The sequence below is a fragment of the Phyllostomus discolor genome, chromosome 7 (genome assembly GCF_004126475.2).
Source record: "Phyllostomus discolor isolate MPI-MPIP mPhyDis1 chromosome 7, mPhyDis1.pri.v3, whole genome shotgun sequence".
Taxonomy (NCBI): Eukaryota; Metazoa; Chordata; class Mammalia; order Chiroptera; family Phyllostomidae; genus Phyllostomus; species Phyllostomus discolor.
In genome coordinates, this window is record NC_040909.2 from 138,489,887 (window position 1) to 138,512,722 (window position 22,836).

General features: G+C 68.6%; 3 protein-coding genes across 6 annotated transcripts; 1 reads left to right on the forward strand and 2 right to left on the reverse strand.

Annotated features, from left to right (window-relative positions):
• Window positions 1-128: 128 nt before the first annotated feature.
• EEF1D (eukaryotic translation elongation factor 1 delta) lies at window positions 129-12,796 on the reverse strand. Of its 4 annotated transcripts, none has more exons than XM_028533749.2 (8): window positions 12,737-12,796; window positions 4,467-4,590; window positions 4,105-4,176; window positions 1,210-1,309; window positions 1,023-1,123; window positions 711-932; window positions 330-524; window positions 129-223 (listed from the first exon to the last, which is right to left on the reverse strand). In XM_028533749.2, the coding sequence occupies exons 2-8, from the start codon at window positions 4,581-4,583 to the stop codon at window positions 185-187; spliced, it is 846 nt and encodes a 281-aa protein (XP_028389550.1). In that variant the 5' UTR covers window positions 4,584-4,590; window positions 12,737-12,796; the 3' UTR covers window positions 129-184. The 4 variants fall into 4 exon arrangements, with proteins under 4 accessions (XP_028389550.1, XP_028389548.1, XP_028389549.1 ...); XM_028533747.2 differs by lacking the exon at window positions 12,737-12,796 and adding an exon at window positions 6,062-7,207; XM_028533748.2 differs by lacking the exon at window positions 12,737-12,796 and adding an exon at window positions 6,062-7,206 and having other exon boundaries at window positions 4,467-4,587.
• A 459-nt stretch (window positions 12,797-13,255) lies between these two features.
• Window positions 13,256-15,798, forward strand: TIGD5 (tigger transposable element derived 5). The gene has a single exon (XM_028533721.2). The coding sequence runs from the start codon at window positions 13,257-13,259 to the stop codon at window positions 15,156-15,158; it is 1,902 nt and encodes a 633-aa protein (XP_028389522.1). The 5' UTR covers window position 13,256; the 3' UTR covers window positions 15,159-15,798.
• A 3,173-nt stretch (window positions 15,799-18,971) lies between these two features.
• Window positions 18,972-22,819, reverse strand: PYCR3 (pyrroline-5-carboxylate reductase 3). The gene is made up of 6 exons (XM_028533781.2): window positions 22,682-22,819; window positions 21,219-21,283; window positions 20,524-20,703; window positions 20,005-20,217; window positions 19,618-19,710; window positions 18,972-19,451 (listed from the first exon to the last, which is right to left on the reverse strand). The coding sequence occupies exons 1-6, from the start codon at window positions 22,776-22,778 to the stop codon at window positions 19,269-19,271; spliced, it is 831 nt and encodes a 276-aa protein (XP_028389582.1). The 5' UTR covers window positions 22,779-22,819; the 3' UTR covers window positions 18,972-19,268.
• Window positions 22,820-22,836: the final 17 nt, after the last annotated feature.

Consider the following 22,836-nt stretch of genomic DNA (forward strand, 5'->3'; position numbering starts at 1 on the left):
GGCAGTGGACCACCGATGCAGGGCGGGTGGGGGCCCAGGCCGGACGCCCCCGAGGCCGGGGCCTGGCGGAGAGCTGCTCTCCGAGTGCCACCCACCCACGGGGCCCACAGCAGGACAGGAGCCCGACAGCAGGGGTCTCAGTCTTTAATAGCAGCAGGGGCTCGTGCGGGCCCAGCGCCAGGGCTCAGATCTTGTTGAAGGCCGCAATGTCGACGCTCTGCACCTGTGGAGGGGAGGGGAGGGGCGGTGGTCACGTGGGGCCCAGGGTCCCGGGAGGCCCCCGCTGCCGCGCCCCCACCCCCACCCCCAGTGCGGGCCTGCCCACTCACGTGCTCCTCGAACTTGGTGATCTCCTCCTCCAGCAGGTCGGTGCCCACCTTGTCGTCCTCCACCACACACTGGATCTGCAGCTTCCGGATGCCGTAGCCCACCGGCACCAGCTTGGAGCCCCCCCAGGTCAGCCCGTCCAGCTGGACGGAGCGCACGCAGGCCTCCAGCTGGGCCATGTCTGTCTCGTCATCCCACTAGGGAACACCGGGGAGTGGAGGCTGGGTCAGGGGCCTGCAGCACCGGGGGCCCCCCTGCCGCGTGCAGCAGGGCACAGCCCTCCACAGAGCCCAGGAGCAGCCCAGGAGCCGTCCCGGCCGCCCCTGCCCGCCCCCTCTAGTCCAACCCCAGCGCAGGGCGGAGGGTGGGCGGGGGCCGCTCACCGGCTTCACGTCCAGGAGGATGGAGGACTTGGCCACCAGCGCGGGCTTCTTGGCCTTCTTCTCGGCGTACTGCCGCAGCCGCTCCTCCCGCAGCCGCATGGCCTCCTTGTCCTCCTCCTCGTCGCTGCCGAACAGGTCGATGTCGTCGTCCTCGTCGTCCTCAGCCGCGGGCGCCGCCTTCCCCCTGGGCGGGGGCTCCACTTGGCGCATGGGGGACACGTGCTGCCGAAGCAGAGGGGGCTGACGCCTGCGCGCCACGGCTGGCGGGCCCGGGGGACACGGGGACCGGGGCCGGGGCGGGAGGGCGCTCACCTGGGTCTGGGGGGCTGTGGCCCGGTGGGCGGGCACGCTCTTCTCCAGCACGCTCAGCCGGGCCTCCAGCTTGGAGACGGCCTGCTGCAGGTCCCGCACCACTGCGGGCGAAGGGGGTGTGGTCAGAGCGCAGGGACCCTCCGGCTGCGCCCCGGCCCCGCCCCGCCCCGCCAGGCCCGGGCCTCACCGCCTTTCAGGCTCTGGTTCTCCACCTCCAGGCTGGCGATCCGGGCAAGGAGCTCACTGTGGTCTCCGCCGGGCCCACTGGAGGCCCCAGGGCCTGAGCTCTGCAAGGCAGGGGGAGGGGGAGGGTGAGGGCCCGGCCCCCACCCGCCCCCAGGTCCCCCACTCACAGCTACTGAGAAGCACAGCCCCGAGCTGGGAGGGAGGCCTGTGAGACACCAGGAAACAGCTGGCGTGAGCCCAGCTGGGTGCACGGCCACGCTCCTCCTGGGAGAGGAGGAGGCAGCCCTGTGAGTGAGCAGGAGGCCACGGGGACACCCCCGGCCAAGCACAAAGCCCAGGACTGGCAGCTCGCAGCCCTGGCGACCACGGCCTGGCGGGGTGCAAGGACAGGACTGACGGTCCCAGGAGCCACCTGGCCTGAAGCCTCGGGGGGGCCGGCAGCACAGCCTTGAGCTGCAACAGGAGGGGAGAGCGGTCGAGGGGCTGAGGGGGCAAGGAGCCGCCTGCACCAGCCAGCACAGCGCCCCGCGCTCTGGGCCGTGCGCCCACCGTCCAGCTCACTGAGGCTCACAGCCTGGGAACCGAAGCCCGGCCAGCTGGCGGGCCCACGGGACGCTGCCCCGGGAGCTCGCCTGCAGGACACCACCGGGGCCCAGGCCTGCGTCACACCCAGGGGAAGGGGTCCTGGGATACTGCAGCTGGCCCCTCCCCCAGGGCCGCCGCCCCTCTCAGGGCCCAGTCGTGATGAAAGCCTTGGGCCGGAGGCCCACCCACGCAGCCCCGGGCCGCACCGCTGCTCTGCACCCCCAGAGCACAGACAGGCACCCCTGGGTCGGCGCTGTCCCGGGGCCCACCAACCAGCCTGGTCCTGGCAGGGCCAGCCCAGGGTGGCCAGGGCACCATGTGGCTAGAGAAGGAGCACTGGCCAGCAGTAGGGACCAGGTGGGCTCTGCTCATACCACTCCCCCCTCAGCTCAACTCAGCGCCCTGCTCCGGTCAGTAAACGACATGCCGCCCGCTCTGCAGCCCGGGCCGAGGGCTGCGCTGGACCCACCCGCGCCCGAGTCCCAGCCACCGTCGTCGTCGGCACTCGGCCCCTCTCTGGCCAGTCTCCCAGGGCTCCTCCCACTGCGGGCCCCACAGCTCCTCCCACGGGAGCTCAGAGGCTGGAAGCGGGCAGCAGGCTCACCCCTCAAGCCTCGCCGTGCCTGCTGCCCGGCGGGCACATGTGGTGGGCAGATCAGGGCGGGGGGGCCCTCACGTGCCACCAGGCCCCCCACGAACTCCTCCCCCAGTAGGGACGAGGAAGCAGTCACTGCCCGGACGACAAGCTGCAGGCAGCCGCCTCTGGGCCTCGGGCAAGACCACGCCCCCGAACTTTGAATCTAGAGCCCTCGTCCCCACCCGACCCTGCGCTTGGCACCGGGCGCAGCTGCAAGGAACCTCCGGAGGTGGAAGTCCCCGAGTCTGTTGGGCTCTGCCCCACCCGGACCTGAGCCTGGGGCTGGGCCAGCCGCTGGCGGAAGCCTGGCCACCAGCACCTCAGACGCTGGAGCTCATCTGGAGGCGGGTCTTTACAGAGGCGACCCAGTCACACTGGGGTCGGGGGGCGGGCGGGGGGGAGCCTGACCTGACAGCTGGTGTGTTCTCGTGAGACACGTGGAGGGCACTGGACGAGAAAACAGGGGAAGAGAACGGCCTTCTGCACGGCAAGGAGCAAGGCCTCACGAGGAGCCCACCCTGCCCCTACGCGGTGACCTTGGACCTCAGCTTCGGGCTCCGGGGTAAGGCGTTGTCTACGCCATGTGGTCTGCGGGGCTGTGTCGCCCAAGCCCTGGCAGCGCGCACAGCTCACCCCAAAGGCTGGGACCCAGGGCTGAGCAGCACAGCCAGGCCTGGGGGGGGGGGGGGGGGCGGTGAGCTTCCTCGGTGCCACCTGGGGCCTGTCGGTGCAGCCCGAGCCCCACTGGGCGCCAGGCAAGGCAGGGAGGAGCACGCAGGGGCCACGCACAGCACGGCCTGACGGGCAGACGGCAGCGGCTCCGCTGCCTGGGGGAGACCTGCCCAGGGCTGCCCAGCCTGTGGCCAGGAGCCAGCACACCTGAGCCACCTGTGCAGGCAGGTGACCTCGCGTGGCAAAAGAGACTGTGCAGATGGTAAGCTGAGGAGATGGGAGACGACTCTGGATGGTCCAAGGGGCCCAGGGTCATCGCCAGGACCATGTGAGAGGGTGGCAGGGAGCAAGACGTGACAGGCGAGGGTGGCGTCCCGACACCCCCGGCCGAGGGCCACAGGGCACGGGATGTGAGCAGCTTCCAGAAGCCGGGGAAGGCAAGGAAGGGGGTTCTCCCAGGGAGTCTCCCGAAGGTGCACAGCTGTGCGGACGCTTGGCTATCGGGGCCAGGACGCCCCCCGCACCCCAGAGGGCTTAAGAGGTCCCAGCCCCCTGGCCAGGCAGGCGGGGCAGGTCTGCCACCTCCCAGGGACACGCCGGCTGGCCAGACCAAGGCAGAGGGGGACATGGCCCTGTCCTCCCCTGATCGATCTCGGACCAGCAAGCCAGCTGGGCTGCAGGGGCCCTGCCGGGGCCACGGATGCAAACAGCTGCCCACTCTGATCTGAACTCCATGCCCCGTGAGCCCGTCTCTCCGGGGAGGCCTCCCCGAGCAGGGAGTAAGCAGGAAGGAGGTGCCCGGGGGAGGGAGGGAGGGAAACCAGGCAAGCGCCAGCAAGCAGCAAGGATGCACAGTGAGCGGCCTCCCGTGGCTGAGGCACAGGACCCGTGCAGGCAGGCGCACAGCCTCGCCCTGGCTTCTCCAAGGGCAAAACGACCCGCAGTCCTGGCAGAAAGCCGGGGTGCGGGCAGGCGTGAGGGCGGCGGCGCCGCGGTACTCACTCCGGCCAGGGATTTCTGGATGTTCTCTCTGGCTCTCGCAATGTCCCGGAGGATCACGCTTGCGCCGTTCTCCTGCAGACAGTGCAGAAAGAACCAGTCTTCCATTTCCATTAAAAAAAAAAACTTAATTAAAAAATAATTAAAAAAAAAAAAAACAAAAAAGAAAAGAATCCCGTGCCCCTCACGTGGGGGACGAGGAAGCGACGTGCGGACCAAAGCTCAGCGGGGCAGCGAGAAGCCCGAGGGCCGCAGCCCTGCAGCTGCGTGCGACCTGGCCAGCCCGCCACCACAGACCCTGCCACCGGCAGCTGGAACGGGGCCCTGGGCGCCGGCGCAGCCAGCAGCCCCCGCGCAGCCCATACCTGGCAGGAGGCGCCGGCCACAGGCCCGTTCATCTGCTCGTAGAACCGCCGTTCTGCATCGTCGTACCGGAACTTGTCGAACCAGATCTTCTCGTGCACAAGGAAGTCCGTGGCCATCTTCCTGCTGGGAGGGACGGGAGCTCAGGCGGCCTGGCCCGCACGGGCGCCCCTGCTGACAGCCCTGACGCCAAGGGTGCAGGGCCCCTGGGAGATGAGGCCTCTGGGCTCTGCGGCAGAACACTGCTGGCCTCCCCGGCAGCTCCCCTCACTCGAGGGCCCTGGGACCCGTCCCCGAGAGCAGCGGCTCTCCAAGTGTGGCCAGGCACCCCGGGGGCTCGGAGGACCCCCGTTGCAAGCACACACCTGCGCAAGGCTGGAACTACGCCAGCCAACACCCACCCACACCTGAACGCAGGAGCAGGGGACTCCACTGCCTCCCGTGGAGCCTGACACTGAAGGTGTCAGAACGCCCGAGAAGGCCGCCCGCTCACTGGGTCTTTTCTCACAGGAAACAACTCCTCACTGTGTGCCATGAGCTCAGCGCTAACATTCAATGAGCACCTCCAGCGTCTCTGCCAACGTGGCACTGACCCACAGATAGAGCGAAAGCTCCCTGGGGCCCGAGAGCCCCCTGCCCCATGACGCAGTGGGGGGCAGCCGCAGCCCTGGCCCGTGGAGCCCCTCCGCTCGACAGACAGAAGCGAACCCAGCCCTGCCAGGTCTGTGCTGAGAGCCAGGCCCAGTGCCCTCTGGGTGACGGGAGGTGGGGCTCAGCGGTGAGAAGCCAGCTCCCTGCACCCGGTTCCACACCCGTGCCCCCCGCCCCCGCCTGGCGGGGACACTCCTCACCAGTGGGGCCTGGGCCCCGTCCAACCCTCAGACCGACCTCGCAGAAGGGCATGCCCGCGGGGCTCCTGCCGGGAGTCTGGGGACCAGGCTGGTGCCACTTCCCCAGAGACCCAGGGAACCTCTTCGAGTGCCGCCGGCCTGGCCTGGGGCACAGCCTCCTGTGCATCTTTTCTCCGGTCCGGCAGGTTCTGCCCACCGGCCCGGGAACCTCCTGTGGCCCGGCCCCCAGGGACTGCTGCCGGCACTGCATGCCACTGTCCTGGGGCGAGGCCCCTGGGTCCCCGGGGAGAAAGCAGGTCTGCCACGCCCAGTGCGTGTCCTCCAGACCTAGGCTGGTGGACTGGCCAGCTGGTGCGCCCGGGACAAGTCCCTCATCTCAGAGGTGGCCAAAGACGGCGAGGGAGGCAGGGGTAGACAGATAGGAGGGGCCGGCTCCCAGGTCTTGCTCCCACGGGGCCCCGGGACCAGGAGCCTTCGGGGCTTCCCTGGGAGCCGCCCAGCCAAGGGGAGACCCTGCCTGGGGCGGGTTCCACCCCGTGCTGCCCCTTTCCGCCCTCAACGGCCCTGACCTCTGTGACCCGAGGGGTGACCCCGGAGCCTGCCCTGACCAACCCACTCCTGCATCCAGCCTAGCTGGGCCCAGGTGTCTCGGGCACGGCCCTGCTGGGGCGGGGCAGGGAGGGGGCGCGTGTGGCCCCGGCCTGGGTGAGCCCAGACCAGGCACCCGCCCAGCATGTTTCTCCTACTTGGGTCTCAGACTGGACACGGATGGCCCAGGCCGGGCGCTGGGTCGGCGAGCCAGGGACGTGGCTTCGAGGCGCCAGGCCACGCGCAGGGCCTCGGCGGCATGGTGGCGACACTCCGCACTGTCGTAGGCGGGCTTGCTGAGCCAGGGGGCCTCGGCGTCCCTGTGCAGGAGGTACCAGCAGGGCAGGGCAGCCGGCAGCCCCTCCCCTTCAGCCCGCCGCAGCCCGGCGCGCCTGCTCCCCACGTTGTTGCGGCACCGCCGGTCCCTGCGGCCCCGCCGGGCGCTCTCCGCCTGGAGGGCTCGCTCCTGCACGCGCACCTTCCCCGGGGGGTGGCCGTCAAACAGGGCCTCATAGAAGCCCCTCTCGGCGGCGTCGTACAGGGGCTTCTCCAGCCACACCTCTCGCACCAGCGCCTGCAGACTGCCCCGTGGGGGCTGGCCGTTGGCCGGGGGGCCGGGCTGGTGGCCGAGGGCCAGGTCCAGGGCAGGGGCCCGCCGGCCTGTGTCAGCAGCGCCCAGCCCGCGGCTGCGCTCTGGGGCCGGCAGCAGAGCTTGAGACCGCTCCACGAACGCCCGCTCGGCCTGGTCGAAGGCAGACTTGTTGACCCAGATGCCCCAGGTCACGTGGTGGCAGGCCACCTGGCTCCCGTGGCTGCAGGGACTCCTGGGAGCCAGAGCCGCTGGCCGGGCTGCCTGGGCAGCCACGTCTGCCAGCCTCTGGCGGTAGGAGCTCTCCGCCTGGTCGAAAAGTGGCTTGTCCAGCCAGACGTGGTCGGCCGAGAGGCCCACGAGGGCCAGGTCCGCCCCGTGCAGCCAGCTCTTCGGGGAGCGCTTCCTCTTCTTCTGCAGGGGCTGCCTCCCGTCACAGCTCTTCCCAGGGCCGCCCCCGCAGCCGCCGGGAGCCCCGGCCTCGTCCGCCTCCTCCGCGTCCTCCTGACCCGGCCCGTTCACGGCTGGCGCCTGGGCCAGGGGCTGCTGGGCGGCGGCCCGCGTGGCCTCCTGCTCACGGCAGTGCTGCTCGGCCTCCCCATACTTCTGCTTGTCCTCCCAGACGGTCTCCAGGGCACGGGAGGCCTTCCCGCTCCTCATCTTCCGCGCAGCGTTAAAAGCAAGCACAAGAAGGCAGTTGAGCACCGCCAGCCCCGGCGGCCAGCGCCCACCCCTCCCGCAGCAGCCGGGCTGGCAGGGCTGGAGGGACCGGGGACGACCCCCGGGGGCAGGGGTGGGGGTGCACGCCGTCAGGCGCCACGCAGAGACCCGAGTCCGACCGCGCGGAGCCCAGGACAGCAGCAGAGGAGGAGCGTGCAGACACGGGCGTGCCGGCACCTGTGTCCTCTCAACTGCCGGGCCGCTCTCAAACCTCCCCCGACCCTCGTGCACCCAAGCCCCTCAAAGGGGACGCTGTCTCCGCGCCCCGGGAGGGTTCTCCCCCAGAGCCCCGACCAGGGGGCCAGAGGAGACAGAGCACGCTCAGCCAACCTCTCTTGCGCGAGCAGCACACGACCCCCCAGCGCGTGTGCCCCACGGGACACGTGGGCCCGCTCCCGCTGCCGAGTCACTCCTCGTCCACCTGAAGGTTCAGCTGGGCGTCCCGCGCCCTTGCTACGTCCGGCCGCCTCTCGGGGCACGTTTTAGAGAGAGCACTCGGCAGGCTCTGAGGTCGGCCCCTCACGGGGCGCCCCCCGCCCCAGAGCAGCACACGTTCTGTGGGGCGCTGCCTCTCAGTGAGCAGCGGGGAGCAGCGGGCAGGGGCCCCACCCCACAGGACCACGCCAGGGCACACGATGCAGAGTGGTGGGGCGGGGAGTTGGGTTGGGGGGGGACCCGGGACTCTGAGCCGCGCGGTCCTCACTGGAGGTGACCTCCGCCGTCTGCTGCCCCAAAGCAGTGGCCCCGCCCCCGCCCCACCCCCAGCGTGGTGCCGTGGAAAGGCTGCCAGCACTCTGCCCCCCAAGCACAGAGTCTGGGCCACCGCAGCTGCAAGCGAGGAGCAGCTCAGGCCCGGAAAGCCCCGTGGCTGGCCTGCTCCGAGGGCACGCCCAGGGTCCCTGAGTGCACACTCGGCGGGCCTGCTCCAGCAGGGTGGCTGCAGCCACAGGGAGTCCTCCCAGCCAGGCCCAAACCTGCTGGCATCCTGACCAGCTCCCAGGGCTGGGCGCTATCCCTGAGGTCACCCCTGCCATCCCCTGCTTCTGTGGGCTGCTGGAGCCTAAGCAGGGGCCGACCCTTTCACCCGGAGGGCAAACCCTCCCCTCACTCACCTGGGCACAGGGCTCCGAGCCGGGCCTCTGGCCCTTCCCTAGCACCCCAGACAACGCCGGGACCTGAGCCCTGCTGCTCCGAGGGACGCGGGAGCCGGTCCCACACCCGCCTGGTACTCCAGGGAGAGGCCCCCTTGTACTCTGCAGGGGCACGCTGGGGGCCTTGTGTGGGACATGCCACGGGCCCCTTCCAAGGTCCCAGCAGGTCCCAGGGAGGTGCTGGTTGACCCCTGGCACACTGCTCCCAGCCCGGGGCCAGCACTTACCAAGGCCAGGCTGACGGCAGGGGCAGTGCCGGGAGGCAGGGGCTGGCGCCCAGGAAGCAGGGCATTGTGACATCACTCACTGTCCCTGAGGGGGCAGGGGACTCACCAGGCAGGGCTTACATGCCCTTTGACCTCTGCAATGCCAAGCCCCCTCAGCCATGCCCACAAGGCTGGCCCCCGGTGCCCAAGCCCTGCTGGACCCCATTGGTCTAAACACTTCCTTGGCTTCTGACACCAGCCAGGCTGCGCTCAGAGGGGCCGCAGCTCAGCAGAGGGGAGCCACGTCTCACAGACTGGCGTGCACAGCACAGGGCCTGGGGCCGGCTGGGGCCGAAGCTCCACCCAGTGAAGCGCCTGGACCCAGGGCATCGGAGACGGAACCCTGTGCGTCCAGCCCCTCGTGCTCCAGAGGAGAGAACCAGCCCAGCAGCCTGCCCCACCCCCAGGGGCACTCCTGGCTACGCGGGGTCCCCGGCTCAGGTGACGGGTGCAGGGGCACGTGGGACGGGAGGTACTTACTTTTGCTCTGACCTCCTAGGACAGCATGAAGGGAAAGCAGCAAGGTTAGAGGCGGTCAGACAGGATGGCCCGGGAAGGCCGAAGGGCCCTTTGGGACGCTGCGTGGTGGGGCGGCGTGCACGCAAGTTCGGAGGAGGAGCCGAGGCAAGCACGAGACGGACCCGCCACCAAAACCCAGGAGGAGACGCGCCCGCCCACCCGCCCCCTCTCGGGCCTGAGTGCCCCCACGGTGCCCTGGAGCTGCCCGTGGAGGGAACCCCCGCCCAGCCCCGCCCCCGCAGTGCCACCCAGTCCGGGCTGGAGAGTGAGGTGAGGACGACGAGGCCACTGCAGGGGCCTCGGCAGCCACCAAAGGGTCCCATCTCAGGGACAGAGCCTGCCTTCCCCCTCTGTGTGCGAGAGGATGGAGCTTTCCGTCACTCCAGGCCCGGGGTGCCGCTCCTCCAGGAGCTGGGGGACTGTCCGGTTCCACAAGGCCCTCTGGGCAGACAAGACCCGGCGCCCCACCCCGCCACCCCCCCCACTCCCCAGCAACTCAGAGCCCTGAGGACTGTCCGCTTCCCCCAGCGGGAGGTCTGCCACCCAGCCAGTCGGCGGCGAAGGAAGACACACGAGGCGCCCCGGGGGGCAGCGACAGAAGCTGGTTCCCAGGGGAGGCAGCCGGCCTGTGCGAGTGCACAGGAGGTCGGGGGCCAGGTCCCGGCAGGACAACACCCACCGCGCACGCAGGCATCGTGGACGCGAGGTTCCCAGAGACCAGCTGGGCGGGAGGTGGGGGGCTCTGCTGCCAGCGGGGTGCTGCCTGGAGGCCAGCCACAGCGGAGGGCAGCAGAGTACCACCTGGGCGTGAAGCCAGTGCTGGGGACAGGGCCAGCAGCACCCACAGAGAGGCTCCCGCCTCCCCCTGCCCTGCTGCTAGATCTCTTGGGACATCCCGACAGCCCGCCCCCCCAGCAGCTCACACACAGGGGTCTTGGAGTCCCCACCCTCCCCGCCTCCCGATGACCTGCTGAACAGGAAACCCACCTGTCCTAGGAGGAAAGCAAGTCGGAGTTTGAACGCTTCCCTGGGAGGACGCAAAGAAAGCCCACAGCCCCCCAGTAAGGGCCCCGTGTCCCTGGGGGGCAACCGGACCCTCCCGTCCAGGGTTTCTGCTGGCGGCAGCAGCGGTCCCAGCCTGGAGCTCGGGGAGGAGTGCTCGCTAGAGCAGGGACAAAATATCCTCGGGGGTCCCCACTGGTGGCCGGCTTGCGCTCCTGCAGGGCGATGAGCCGGACTGCCCCCCACAACAGCCCAGCCCTGACCCACCAGGCACACCCGGCCTCTCAGTGTCCCACGCTAGGGGAGATCCCAGAGGGGTCACGCCCTGCCTGGCCCGGATGAAGGCCACTGGCCCTGGAGGAAGGCGAGGATGTGGCCTGCCAGTGCTGTGCCCATTGAGGTGCCAGGAGATGCGCAGCACTGGGTGAGTGGGCGAGGTTTCTGGGAGGGGCAGCCCCCTGCCCACAGCATCCTGGAAATCACTCCCGGGAGCTGTGCGCTCAGGGGTCAAAATGACATCCGCCTCCCATGGGCAGCGGGAGCGGGCGAGCAGGGGCCAGGGTCCCCAGGCCCTCTGTCTGGTGTGGCCGCGCCCAGGGCTGCCCGGGTGTGTTCTGTCTGCAGCGCCCGCCAGGGCAGCAGCAAGCACGGGGACGCTGACGGGGACAGCCTCACGGACAGGCAGCCCGGCGCAGGCGGGCAGGAGGCCCACTGCCTTCCTGGGGTGGGGGGGGTGCTCCAGAGCCCCCAGGTTCCTCCTCACATGCTCTCAGACCTCCGGCTCCCGGGGAGCTCAGCCCCACTGAGGAGCGCAACTTCTCCTGCGGGCAGCAGGGGCCCTGCACCCACAGGGCGCACAAGGGGCCGCGCAGGTCCCCCGGACCCCGGTCCGGCCGGGGCCTCCCGCCTCCACCAGCACACCCTCTCAGGCACTCGTCGCTTCCCCGGCGGTCCAGGGCTCTCACACAGCCGGGGGGCAGGGGTGGGAAAGCACGTCTCCGAGTCCCTGCGGAGCTGGGGGTCCCTGTCTCCGATGCCTGGACTCAGCAGCATGTCACCCACCGCCCACTTCTCACACCGGTGTGTCATCTCAGAACACCCACCAAGGGCAGGGGGGGCAGGGCCCCACTAACGCCCAGGCCAGCATCTCCTGCCTGCCGCCCCAGACAAGCTGACACTGACTAGCCCACGGTGTGGTGGACTGTTCTTGTCAATCTCATAGAAAAACGGCACCTTCAAGAAACCGTTCACAGAGGCCCTGGCCGGGGGGCTCAGCTGGTTAGAGCGCTGACCCAATACGCCAAGGTTGCGGGTTCGGTCCCCTCCCCGGTCACGGTGTGTACAAGAGTCAATCAATGAATGCACAAATTAAGTGGAACTACAAATTGAAGTTCCTCTCTTTCTAAAAGAATAAATTAAAAAAAAAAGAAACCACTCCCCAGAACACCTGTCATGCGCGTGTGCCCACCTTCACCGAATGCTGCAGCCTCACGGAGCTCCCCAAGACAGAAGTGCAGGGGGCCGGACCCCAGCCTGGCTTCTCCGGGGGCAGCCATCCCGGCCGTCCAGGGTGGAAAGGGGCCAGAGGCAGGGTGCCCGCTCTGCCCAGGCTTCCACAAACTGCACAGCTGCCCCGCTCCAAGGGCAGGTGGCGGCAGCCCCCAACTGGCACGGGTCCCAGAACCCTGCTCCGCAAAGGTGACTCGGGGAAGCTGCTCCCGAGGGCTCGTTCCAGGCGCTCCATGAGAAGGCGCTTTTCCAGGGGACGCTCTGTCCTCAGGGCTGGGCACAGGGAACCGCAGACTTGTATTGGAGCCAGCCCACGTCCTGGCTCACCGAGCCCAGGCTGTCACAGCTGCTCCCGCGGCGCCTCTAAGCTGAGACGCCCTTCCCTGCTCCAGGCCAGGCCCACTCCCAGAGGAGCGACAAGCCAGGGCCAAGTTACGAGACCCCCCGGCAATAGGGAGCAGCCCGACGGCTCCGGGGGGGGGGGGCGGGCCTTCAGTCTGGAGCCGCGGACACCGGAGCCTCCGTGGAGTCCCAGCCTGAGCCTTTCCTTCTTCCGCTGCAAGCACCCATTTTCTTTACGGAAGGCATCACCCGCCCTTCCAGAGCCCGGCTTCAACACCGCCTCCTGTCCGGATGCTCCATCCAAGCCCAGCCCAGACCCCGTCCCTCGGCAGTCGCGTCCCCGTTCCTTTCCCCATTCGGGAGCCGTCAAGCTCCCACGAAGGCTGGGCCGGCAGCCAGAAGCCCAGCGCCGGCGCACACCGCAAAGCAAGACCTACAGGCGCGGGCCGCAGCTGGGCGACATTCCCGCCACCCTCCGAGACCCGTCCGGGGCGGCCCCGGCGCTCCCGCGGCCGCCGCACCGCTCAGCCGGCCACGTGGCCCGCGGGCCCCGCCCCTCTGCGCTCCGCCGGGGAGCCGCACTTGGCCCACGGCCCCTAAGTCGCCACGCGGGCCGCACTTGCGCCCCGGTCCCTGACGGCGCGGAACCGCTAACTCGGCCCGGGCCGCCCGCCCCCGGGTCCCTGAGGCCTGCGCGGCGCGTGCGGCTTCTTCCGCGCGGGCCGCGGTACTCACACGCCTGTCAAAGGTGCGGCGACTGAGCAGCAGGGCTCGGCGGCGCGGGACTGCGGAGGAAAGGGAGGGCCGCCCAGGTCGCGCACGGGAAATGAAGCCGCGGGCTCTACCACGCGACGCGGGCTGGGACGCGGGGGAAACCACTTGTGCGCCCGCCCCGCTCCGCCGCCGGAGCCCCAGGCGCGACCCTCTCCGCTGCTGCAAAGACAGTAGCCACACGGAGAGCCCCACGGGGCTCGTTCTTTTCTGGGGGAACCGGCGCGAACAGCTGCGAACAGCACCGCAGCCCGCTCGGCGCCCCTCGAATCTGCGGGCCCAATGGACTCGTCCGGCTGGGTGGGCGGACGGGCCGGCAAACACGGCCAGACGCACGGGGGGCGGGGCCAGCGCGCCTGCTCCACCCCCACCCCCCAAGCGGGCGAGACAAAGGGGAGGGCCGCGGCCAGGCCCGCCCCCAGCGCCCCGCCCCGCGCGGCCGGCAGGGCGGGCTTATGGCTCCCGCGTCCCCGCTGCCGCTGCCATGTACCCCGCAGGTTCCCCGGCCGGCCCGGCCCCGCGCCGCGGCCGCCACCCCCCGCCCGGACGCCCCGCGCCGCCGCCGCGGAACTCCACGCCCGCCGCGGCCCCTGCCGCGCGACCCCGCGTGGCCATGAAGATGGCCTTCCGCAAGGCCTACTCCATCAAGGACAAGCTGCAGGCCATCGAGCGCGTCAAGGGCGGCGAGCGGCAGGCCAGCGTGTGCCGCGACTTCGGCGTGCCCGGCGGCACGCTGCGCGGCTGGCTCAAGGACGAGCCGAAGTTGCGCTGGTTCCTGGAGCAGCTGGGCGGAGAGGTGGGCACGCAGCGCAAGAAGATGCGGCTGGCCAACGAGGAGGAGATCGATCGCGCCGTGTACTCGTGGTTCCTGGCGCTGCGCCAGCACGGCGTGCCGCTGTCGGGGCCGCTCATCCAGGCGCAAGCCGAGGCCTTCGCGCGCCAGATCTACGGCCCCGAGTGCACCTTCAAGGCCAGCCACGGCTGGTTCTGGCGTTGGCAGAAGCGTCACGGCATCTCCAGCCAGCGCATCTACGGCGAGGCCGAGCCCCCGGCCGTCGGCCCCGCGCCCGGCCCACCGATCAAGCAGGAGCCCACACAGCCCCCTGGCGTCCGCCCCCTGCCCAGCCGCGCCCCGGCCCCGCCGCCCCCCGCGGAGGGCGGCTATGGTGACGAACAGATCTACAACGCCAATGTTACCGGCCTCTACTGGAAGCTGCTTCCGGAGCAAGCTGCACCCCTGGGCGCCGGGGGCTGCAGCCGTCGCTGGCGGGGTGACCGGGTGACGGTGCTACTGGCCGCTAACCTGACTGGCAGCCACAAACTGAAGCCGCTGGTCATCGGGCAGCTGCCAGACCCGCCCAGTCTGCGCCACCACAACCAGGACAAGTTCCCGGCCTCATACCGCTACAGCCCAGACGCTTGGCTCAGTCGCCCTCTGCTGCGGGGCTGGTTCTTCGAGGAGTTCGTCCCGGGCGTCAGGCGCTACCTGCGCCGCAGCTGCCTGCAGCAGCGGGCCGTACTGCTGGTCGCACACCCGCCCTGCCGGAGCCGGGCCGCCAGGTTGCCCACGTTGGAGGAGACCGAGGAGACCCCCAGGCGGTTCTGGCCCGAGCCCCTCAATCCCCCGGAGGAGCTGCAGACCCCTGACGGGGCCGTGCGGGTGCTGTTCCTGTCCAAGGGCAGCAGCCAAGCGCACATCCCTGCCCCGTTGGAGCAAGGGGTGGTGGCTGCCTTCAAGCAGCTGTACAAGCGGGAGCTGCTGCGGCTGGCGGTGTCCTGCGCGGGCGGCTCCCCACTGGACTTCATGCGCAGCTTCATGCTCAAGGACATGCTCTACCTGGCTGGCCTGTCCTGGGATCTGGTGCAGGCCGGCAGCATCGAGCGCTGCTGGCTGCTGGGCTTACGGGCGGCCTTCGAGCCTCGGCCAGAGGAGGAGTGTGCTGGGCAGCATGCTGGCCAGGCGGAGGAGGCGGCTGAGCACAGCAGGGTGGTCAGTGACCTCACACACCTGGCAGCCCTGGCCTACAAGCGCCTTGCGCCGGAGGAGGTGGCCGAGTGGCTGCACCTGGACGACGATGGGGGGCTGCCTGAGGGCTGCAGAGAGGAGACCGGCCCTGGCCGGCCACCTGTGCTGGCTTCTGTGGCCCCTCCACTCCCAGCCAGCCTATCCTCTGTCATGGAGAGTGGGGAGGAGGGGGAAGAGGCTGCTGTGCCCACCGCTGGGGAGGCTGTTCAGGGTCTGGAGACAGCTCTGCGGTGGCTGGAGAGCCAGGACCCCCAGGAGGTGGGGCCACTGAAGCTGGTGCAGCTGCGCTCACTGATCAGCATGGCCCGGAGACTGGGGGGCATCGGGCCCTCGCCTGCAGCCCCTGATGATGGGGTGTGACCAAACCAGCCCTGCTGGCCCCCCAGGGGCCTTTGTCCTGCTGCACCTGGAGGGAGTCTCCCCTTTGCCCTCCTCCCCTCCCCTGGGGTGACCCTCCCAAGGCCAGGGGTTACAGGGATGCCAGCTCAGCCTGGCTTGGAGGAGCTCTGTTGGTGAAGGGTCACCCTGCTCCAGTGGTGCCCCAGGCTCCCTCCCGGGGCAGGGGTGGGGGTGGCTGGAAAGAGAGGCCCTGGGCTCATGCTCCTCCTCCCTGGGCAAGCACATGGGGTCTGTGGCCTCAGCCTGGGCCCCTGCGGTACATGCCTGACTCTCACACACTCCACAGCACTTACCAGCGCCCGGGCCCCACAGGGCTGAGGCCTTCTGCCCACCCTCCTCCTGCCCGGTGGCCTGTTCACCCCAAGTCCTGGTGCTGCGTGGTTCTCGTGCCATCTGACCTCGGTGGGGAAGCACACCCCCGGGGTTCTGTTCCTATTGCATTAAGTCCATTTTTACAGATACTCGGGGGGCAGGGGTGGGTTGGGCTGGGGAGGGAGGATGGAGTCAGCCACACGTGGGCACCTGACGCCAGGGGTGTAGACTTCTGTTCCACTTGGACTTTTAATTTTCCTGTTGAGAAAATACATGTTCTGAACTCTTACTCCATGGGGTTAGCATTGGCGTGCAGCTGGAGCCTAGTGACTTGACCAGTGACTGGACAGGCGCCACAGCCACAGCCCACTAGGTCCAGGCCCAGGGCCCAGGGCCACCTGCCTGCCCACAGCAGGTCCCGTGGCACTGACAGTCCTGTGGGACAACTCTCCCGTGCCTTAGCGCCCCCGGGCTCCTCCCCTCTCTGGCACAGTCAAGGGTGTGCCTGCACGCAGGAGCCAGACTTCTGGGTGACAGCGTGAAAGGGGGGAGAGCCGTCTGTGTTTTGGCCCAGCTCTCCCACAGCCAGTCTGCTGTCCTGTCCACTCTGGACGTGGATCCCTGCTGGTGTCCTGAGGCTTGGAGATGCCTGGCCCTCCTGGGGGCTGCCTCTGCCAAGCTGCTGCCCAGAACCCTCATGAGGAGCAGGGGACGGCCGTGAGGTGCTGCCTGCCCCTCCGCTCTCCCCTTGCCCCTGTGGTCGTAGTGTCCAGGAGGCTGCGCACAGGCGGTGTGGTTGTGGAATGGCCGCACCTCGGGGTGGCGCTAGAGGGCGTCCCTGAGCGATTTCCCAGCAAGTTCAACAACATAAACTTTGGAACCACCACCCGTCAAAACACACAAACACACACATGTAATAATATGGCTCAGATCTGAAAGACAAAGGAAAATGTGGAGAATTTGGAAGCAAGGGACATGGGCCTTGGCTGGCAAAGCCCAGGGCAGCTGCTCCTGCCGGGGCCCACCGGCACCTCCCTTGCCAGTCCAATCCTGGCCCAGGGCTTCAGGAACCTGCCTTTTACACTGTCTCCCAGTCCTGGCTGGGACCCAGGGCTGGGAGCCTGCTGGGTGTGTGGGAGGCAGGCCTTGGCCCAGGTGGGCACCGAGTGGGGGTGCCCCTGAGGCTCCACGTGGCAGCCCCTGGCAGGGGCCCCTCAGGCTGCCTCCGTGCTGCTGGCTCTGGCCAAGCCCCATTTCCGGTGTTCCCCGTCCAGCGATCCGTGGGCCCGGGCGGGGGCGCTGGAGCCAGCAGTGAGGCCCACGGCAGGAGCTGGACCTCCTGCCGCCTCTCAAGCTGCTTCACGTTGCACCAGCCCCTCCTGTCCGGGGACCCAGGCTGCACCCCAAGAGGTGGCTCTGGCCTGTCCCCGTGGCCGTGTGTAAAACAAGGCTGGTCCATGCCAGCCTGGGGCCCTGAGAAGCTAGTTTGAATGCCAGTCCGGTGTGGCACAGGGGCCCCTTGCCTCGTGAGGGGCCCATAAAGTCTTCCTGTCTGGAATGGAGGCTCCGGTGCCGTGTGCGTGGTGGGGCGGAGGCGGCAGGCACCTGGCCCTGTGGGCCGTCCCGCCTGCAGGTCATTGCAGTCCCAGTGCTGCCACTTCGTGGCCACTCGGCTCAGTGTGAGACCATGGGCGGCCGGCCGGAGGCTTCCTGTGGGACCCCCAGGTGTGCCTCTGCAGCAGAATGGCTGGAGTGGACCCCAGCTGGCAGCCTCACTGCTGCCACCTGCTAGGCATGTGGGCATGAGAGCTTGCCATCCTGGTTTGTGCTGACCCGGGAATGAGGAGGTGCGTGCCACCAGGGAGGGGTCTGTGTTGATGCTGCTAGAATTCCTCATCCACTGTCTGCAAGCCCAAAACTAGCCCTGGAGGGCTACCCAGTCCTGGCTACAGTGTGGGGACCCCGCAGCAGAGGTGCTTGGGGATGAAGCCATCAGCCCCTCCCCACCCTCTCTGCAGCCCTGAGGTACACTCCCGGCGGTGACAGTCACTGGTCTCCCACACAGGGGCCCTCAGGCAGGGGGGCATGTGCCCAGGCTGCTGAAAGCACCCCTGGCCTGCATGTTTTGAGGGGTGTGGCAAGACCAGACCACAGAGGGGCCCTGCCTGGCCTGGAGGGGCTGGGTGCCTGGGCCCTGGCCCCCCAGTGGCAGATGCAATCTGATTGAGGGGCGAGAGGAAGGGGTGTACCTTCTAGCTGAGAGGCCCACCATCCAGGGACCCCCACCCGTGGGCCAAGTGCAGGCAGGGAAGGCCGTGGGGAGCCCAGGTGGGAGCAGGGCCCTGGGCATAGTTTGGCCCACGATGGGGGTGGCCACGAGTGAGGCTTGACACCAGTGGAATATCCTGGAAAGGACAGTGGGCTGGGCGCTCTGGAGGGGCCCTCTCACACCCAGCCTTACCAGGGCAGGGGGCCCAGCGCGCTTTCTAACAAAGGTCAGACGTGCCGCCCTCACGTGCACCCCACTGTAAAGCCTCACTGGCACAGCTCCGACCCAGCACATGCACCTGGACTGTCTCGCTCACTGCACACCAGACAAGGCCGGAGAATGGAGAAACTGACCACAGGCCCCAGGCTCTCCCGAGAGCCAGTTTAGCCTCGTGGTGGAAGGTGGGACCTGGCTGGCGAGCAGTGGGGCTGCGATCCGGCCCCTTCTTGGGCTGGGCCCTTGCCCAGGGAGAGGCCTGCGGGCTGAGCCCACACTGCTCCCCCAGGAGTGAGAGGGATGCGACACAAGGACCCACTGCCAGGCGGCTGGCGGTGGACACAGGGCTCTCGGGTGCTGGGCGGGTCCCTTGCCTGTGCTGCCAGGCCCCAGGATCCGGCTGTATCGGCCTGCCATTGAATACTGGCCACTCTGTGCTCCAGGACATCGGCTTTATTCCCACCTCCCAGGAAGGACACCAGGTGTGGGGTCGGACTCGGGCCCACCCAGGGTCAGACCAAAGGACGGTGGGAACAGGGCGGGGGCCAGGAGGGCGCCGTTGCGCAGGGGTCCCCCGTCCCACAGACAGGCTCCTCCCCCCAAGCCTCAGCGGTGGGGGTGGCGGCGGCTGTGCGGGCGAGGCGGCCCAGGGCCTCGTGGGCAGTGCTGGGGACGCAGCTGCAGGCGCCCACCCACCCGGAGGCTCCCCAGCCTTGCTCCGGGCCATTCCTGGCCTACTGGTCCGTCCAGGGACGTGCTGGAGGCGAGGTCCTGCGGTCAGAGGCCAGGCCTTGGGACCCTCCAGGACTCCTGACCGAGAAGGGTCATCAGGGCCAGCTCCACCCGCCACCTGCCAGGGGCTGAGGGTCTGGGGGAGGGGCGCAACCCAGCTGCGGCCAAGGACGTGGCCCCTGCTGGCCGAGGCCCATCCTCCCAGCCCGGGGCAGCCCCAGCCCGGCCGCAGGCCAACCCTTGTCCCCGCCCCCGAGCCGGCTGCGGTCGCACAGCTGCTGCTGCTGCTGCGCCGGGGGCTCCGCTCACGTCTCTGCCAGGGGCGCCCCACGGGGCCGTCAGCAGAGGCCTTGTGCCTGGGTGGCAGGGCGGGGGTCCCCACCGCCGAGGGGCACCCCCAGCTCCCTCGAGTTTTTCGTGCAGGAAGCAGGGTGCATCCAGCGGGGCTCCTGGCGATCGCAGAGAACCGCAGTCTTCCGGGAGGGGCCGGGCTGCACCAGGCACCCCGGGGCTGAGGCCCTCGTCCGTCCGGCACCCGCTCCTCACTTCCTGCTGAGCTCCCTGGCCCGGCAGGTGGCGGCCTCCACGGCGCTCATGGTGGCTGCCCGCAGCCCGCCCCGCTCCAGGGCGTGGAGGCCGTAAACGGTGGTGCCGCCGGGCGTGCACACGTCTGTCCGCAGCAGCGCAGGGTGCCGCCCCTGCTGCAGCAGCGTCTTGGCCGTGCCCTGGGGAGAGGAGCGTCGGGGGCCGTGAGTCGGGGGAGGCGGGCCGCCCCTCCGCTCCCCAGCTCGGCCCCACCGGGCAGCAGCTTTTCCACGTGCCCCTGCCGCTCCCAGGAGGCCCGCGGTCTCGGCCCCTTTCACTGGCTCCCCCGGGGCCAGAGCCACTCACCAGCAGGGTCTGGGCGGCGATGCGGTGAGCCAGGCCACTGGGCATGCCCATCTTGACGGCTCCTTCAGCAAGGGCCTCGGAGAACAGGCACACCTGTGGGGGCCGTGGTGTCAAAGCCGACACTCCCCTGGGTGCGCACCGGCCTGGAGAAGGTCCAGAGTGCTGGCCACCAGTCAGGGCCCAGTGCTGAGGCCTGAGCCCAGGGGTCAGCCAAGGGCCAGCTCCAAGGCCCAGGAAAGCAGGGATGCGGGGGGGAAGCAAAGCTCACAGGCAGCTGAGGACTAAGCTGCCAGATCCAGAGGGTGGGTAGGGGCGCTCTCGGGGATTTGCACAGCACTGCTTGGCCAGGAGCCAGCTGTGGGGGACGGGGAACCAGACAACACTTACGAAGGCCACGCCACTGCCACTAAGGCCAGTGTGGATGTCCACTTGGGCTTCGGGCACCTCCTCGCACTGCCCACAGGCCTCCAGCAGAGACCGCACGAGCTCGACCTCACTGTTCCTGGCATGGCACCCACGGGCCAACACCATGGCCCCCTCCTGGACCACGCAGGGCAGGTTGGGCGAGAGCCGCAGCACCCGTGTGGCCGGGGGCAGCAGCTGGCCGGAGAGAGGCGGCTGTCAGGGAGTCCATGTGGCTGGCCTGCAGGGCAGGCGCATGCCTCAGCCAGGCTCCCACTCCTGCTTCCCAGGGGTGGCGCCAGGAGAAATCCGAACCCAAGTTCCCCCCGCCACCTGGCTGCCTCCACAGGCTGGCCAGGGGGCTGTCTGCCCTTGGTCCCACCCCTGCTGAGCCCAGGGAGGGGCTGGTTTAGGGTGGCAGAGGCTGGAAAGCTGAATCTGGCCAGAACACCTACTCGGGGGGGGTTGGAGCCTCATCCCCACCTCACCCCACGGGCCACTCACCTCCTCCAGGGCGCTGAGAGAGACCCCAGCAGCCACAGACACCACAATGTGCTCGGGGGTGACCGCGTGGGCCACCTCTGCCAGGACGGCCGGCAAGACGTGGGGCTTAGTGGCAAAGAAGACGAGCGAGCAGCTCTGAAGCACCTCCGGGTTGGAATGGGTGGTCTGGCAGCCCAGAGCCTGTACCGGGACGCAGGGACCAGGGCGAGGTGAGCGGGCATCTTCCCAGACCACTGCCCTTCTGGCTGGAGGCCACCCTGTGTTCCCGCGGGTCCCTGTGGGTCCCTCCCATTGCAAATGCCTGCACCACCCCGGGACTCGCCCAGACCACCCAGTGCTGCTCAGGACCCAACCCTGAGCCTCACAGACACCCAACACCAGCCCCTCTGTGAGCCCTCCAAGCCCAGTGAGCACCCATGACCGTCCCTGCCCACCCAACACACGCAGGCATACACACACACACATGTGCAGACTCACGCGTGTACACACACCACACTCTACCCTGCCCTGGCCCTGCACAACCCTGACCTTCCTTCTGGCCTTTGACCTCCCTTCTCTAGCCCAGCTAGTCCCAAACTTGAGCTACATCAGCAGCACTCCCCTGGCCTCAAGAAGTGTCTCAGAGAGACAGGAGCTAGAGCCACCCTAGGTCCCTGTGGGAAGCCTCAATTCAAAAGAGTTGGTCCCCAGCTCACCTGGAAGTGACAGAGGTTCCTGTCGGTTGGTGCGCTGGCCAGCACGTGACAGGCTTCCACTTTTCCTGGAAAGGCAAAGGCCTGGTGTCAGTGAGGAGGCTGGGTAGAAGGAGCCAGCCTGGCCTGCCTCTTACTGATGGCTGTCAGGTTCAGTGTACTTGGACCATCTTGGCCTTTGGCTCCCTGAGAACCCAAGTGCCCAGCAGGGGCACTCCGTACAGCCAGGACCAAGTAGTCAGATCCATTTAATTCTGCTCGGCGGTCACCACCGCTGCCTGCTGCTACTGCCGGGCCCAGAGACCCTGCTGGACGCAGGGGCCAAGAGCCTGCCCCATCTCGAGAGGGCAGAGATCCCCGGAGTCCCAGGGACTGGAAGTCCAGAGAGGAGGGGGACGTGGGGGGTAGGGAGGCTCAATGAGGGCCGAGCGTCCCTTGGAGAGAGTGCGTCTGTGTGGGGATGTCCAAGCAGAGGCAGAACCCAGAACGGATCCATCAGGGCAGCAAGGTCCACAGCGCATTCCACACACATGCCAGCACCGAGCTCAGCACAGAAGCTGGGCAGCGGCGGGGGCGGGCAGTGCTGCCGGGTTCCACAGGTGAGACACCTGAGACTAGCACTAAGCTATTTGGTGGCTGACCAAGACCCCTCTGGACTTTGACGTCCAGCTGCAGGCAGGAAGGCAGACTGTTGCCTACGCACAAAGGGTTCTCGCTGCTGTGGAGTGGGGTTAAGACGGCACTGTCAGCCCTTGCAGGAAACCAGTTTCTTCACAAGGGATGATCTGGCCACCGCGAGTGCAGCTGCCACACAAACGGGAGGAAGAATCGGCGGCTCAGAGAGGCCAAGCCACTCCACCAAGGCCAGAGACGTGGCTGGAGACCCCAGGCTCTGCGCCAGCGCTGCCCAAGAGAAGGTTGCTGGAGACACACGTGTAACTACATTTCCCAGCAGTCACGTGAAACAAGTAAGAAGAACCAGCTGAAGTTAACGGTATATTTTATTTAACCCCCAAATAGTATCCTCCCAACACATAACCAATATTAAGAATGACTAGATACGTCACTTTTCCTTTCTATGTGCTAAATCTTCCAGACCAGATACAGATTTTATTCCACACACTGAGCACTTCTCAATTCGGACCAGCCACATTTCAAGAGCTCTACGGGCCACACGAGGCTGGAGGCTGCAGGCTGCCTGGAGACAGCCGACTCTAAGCCTCCTGCCGTGTTCTCCGAGGGAAGCCGTCCCGACAGCAGGGTCCGCATCCGCCCCGTCCCACACCCGCCCGGCCCTGCACCACGCTGGGACTCCAGCGCGCAGGACCCCGGCTGCCCAGGCTCCGCCCCGGGGCCCTGCAGGATTCCTCCCTCTGGGCTGGAAAGCTCGGGCCAGGCATGCCCGCCCCTCCCACATCAGGCTGGCGTGGGACGCCTCCGTGCGACCCACACCCGCGGCGCCCCACCTGCTCGGATGAGGCCGTGCGCGATGGCCTCCGCCATGCGGCCGGCGCCCACGAAGCCCACGCGCCTAGAGCCCGGCTCCCCAGCCGCCGCCGCCATGTTGCCTCAAGGCGCCCCGACCCCCCGCTCGCCAATGGGCTACGCCGCCTCGCCCCCA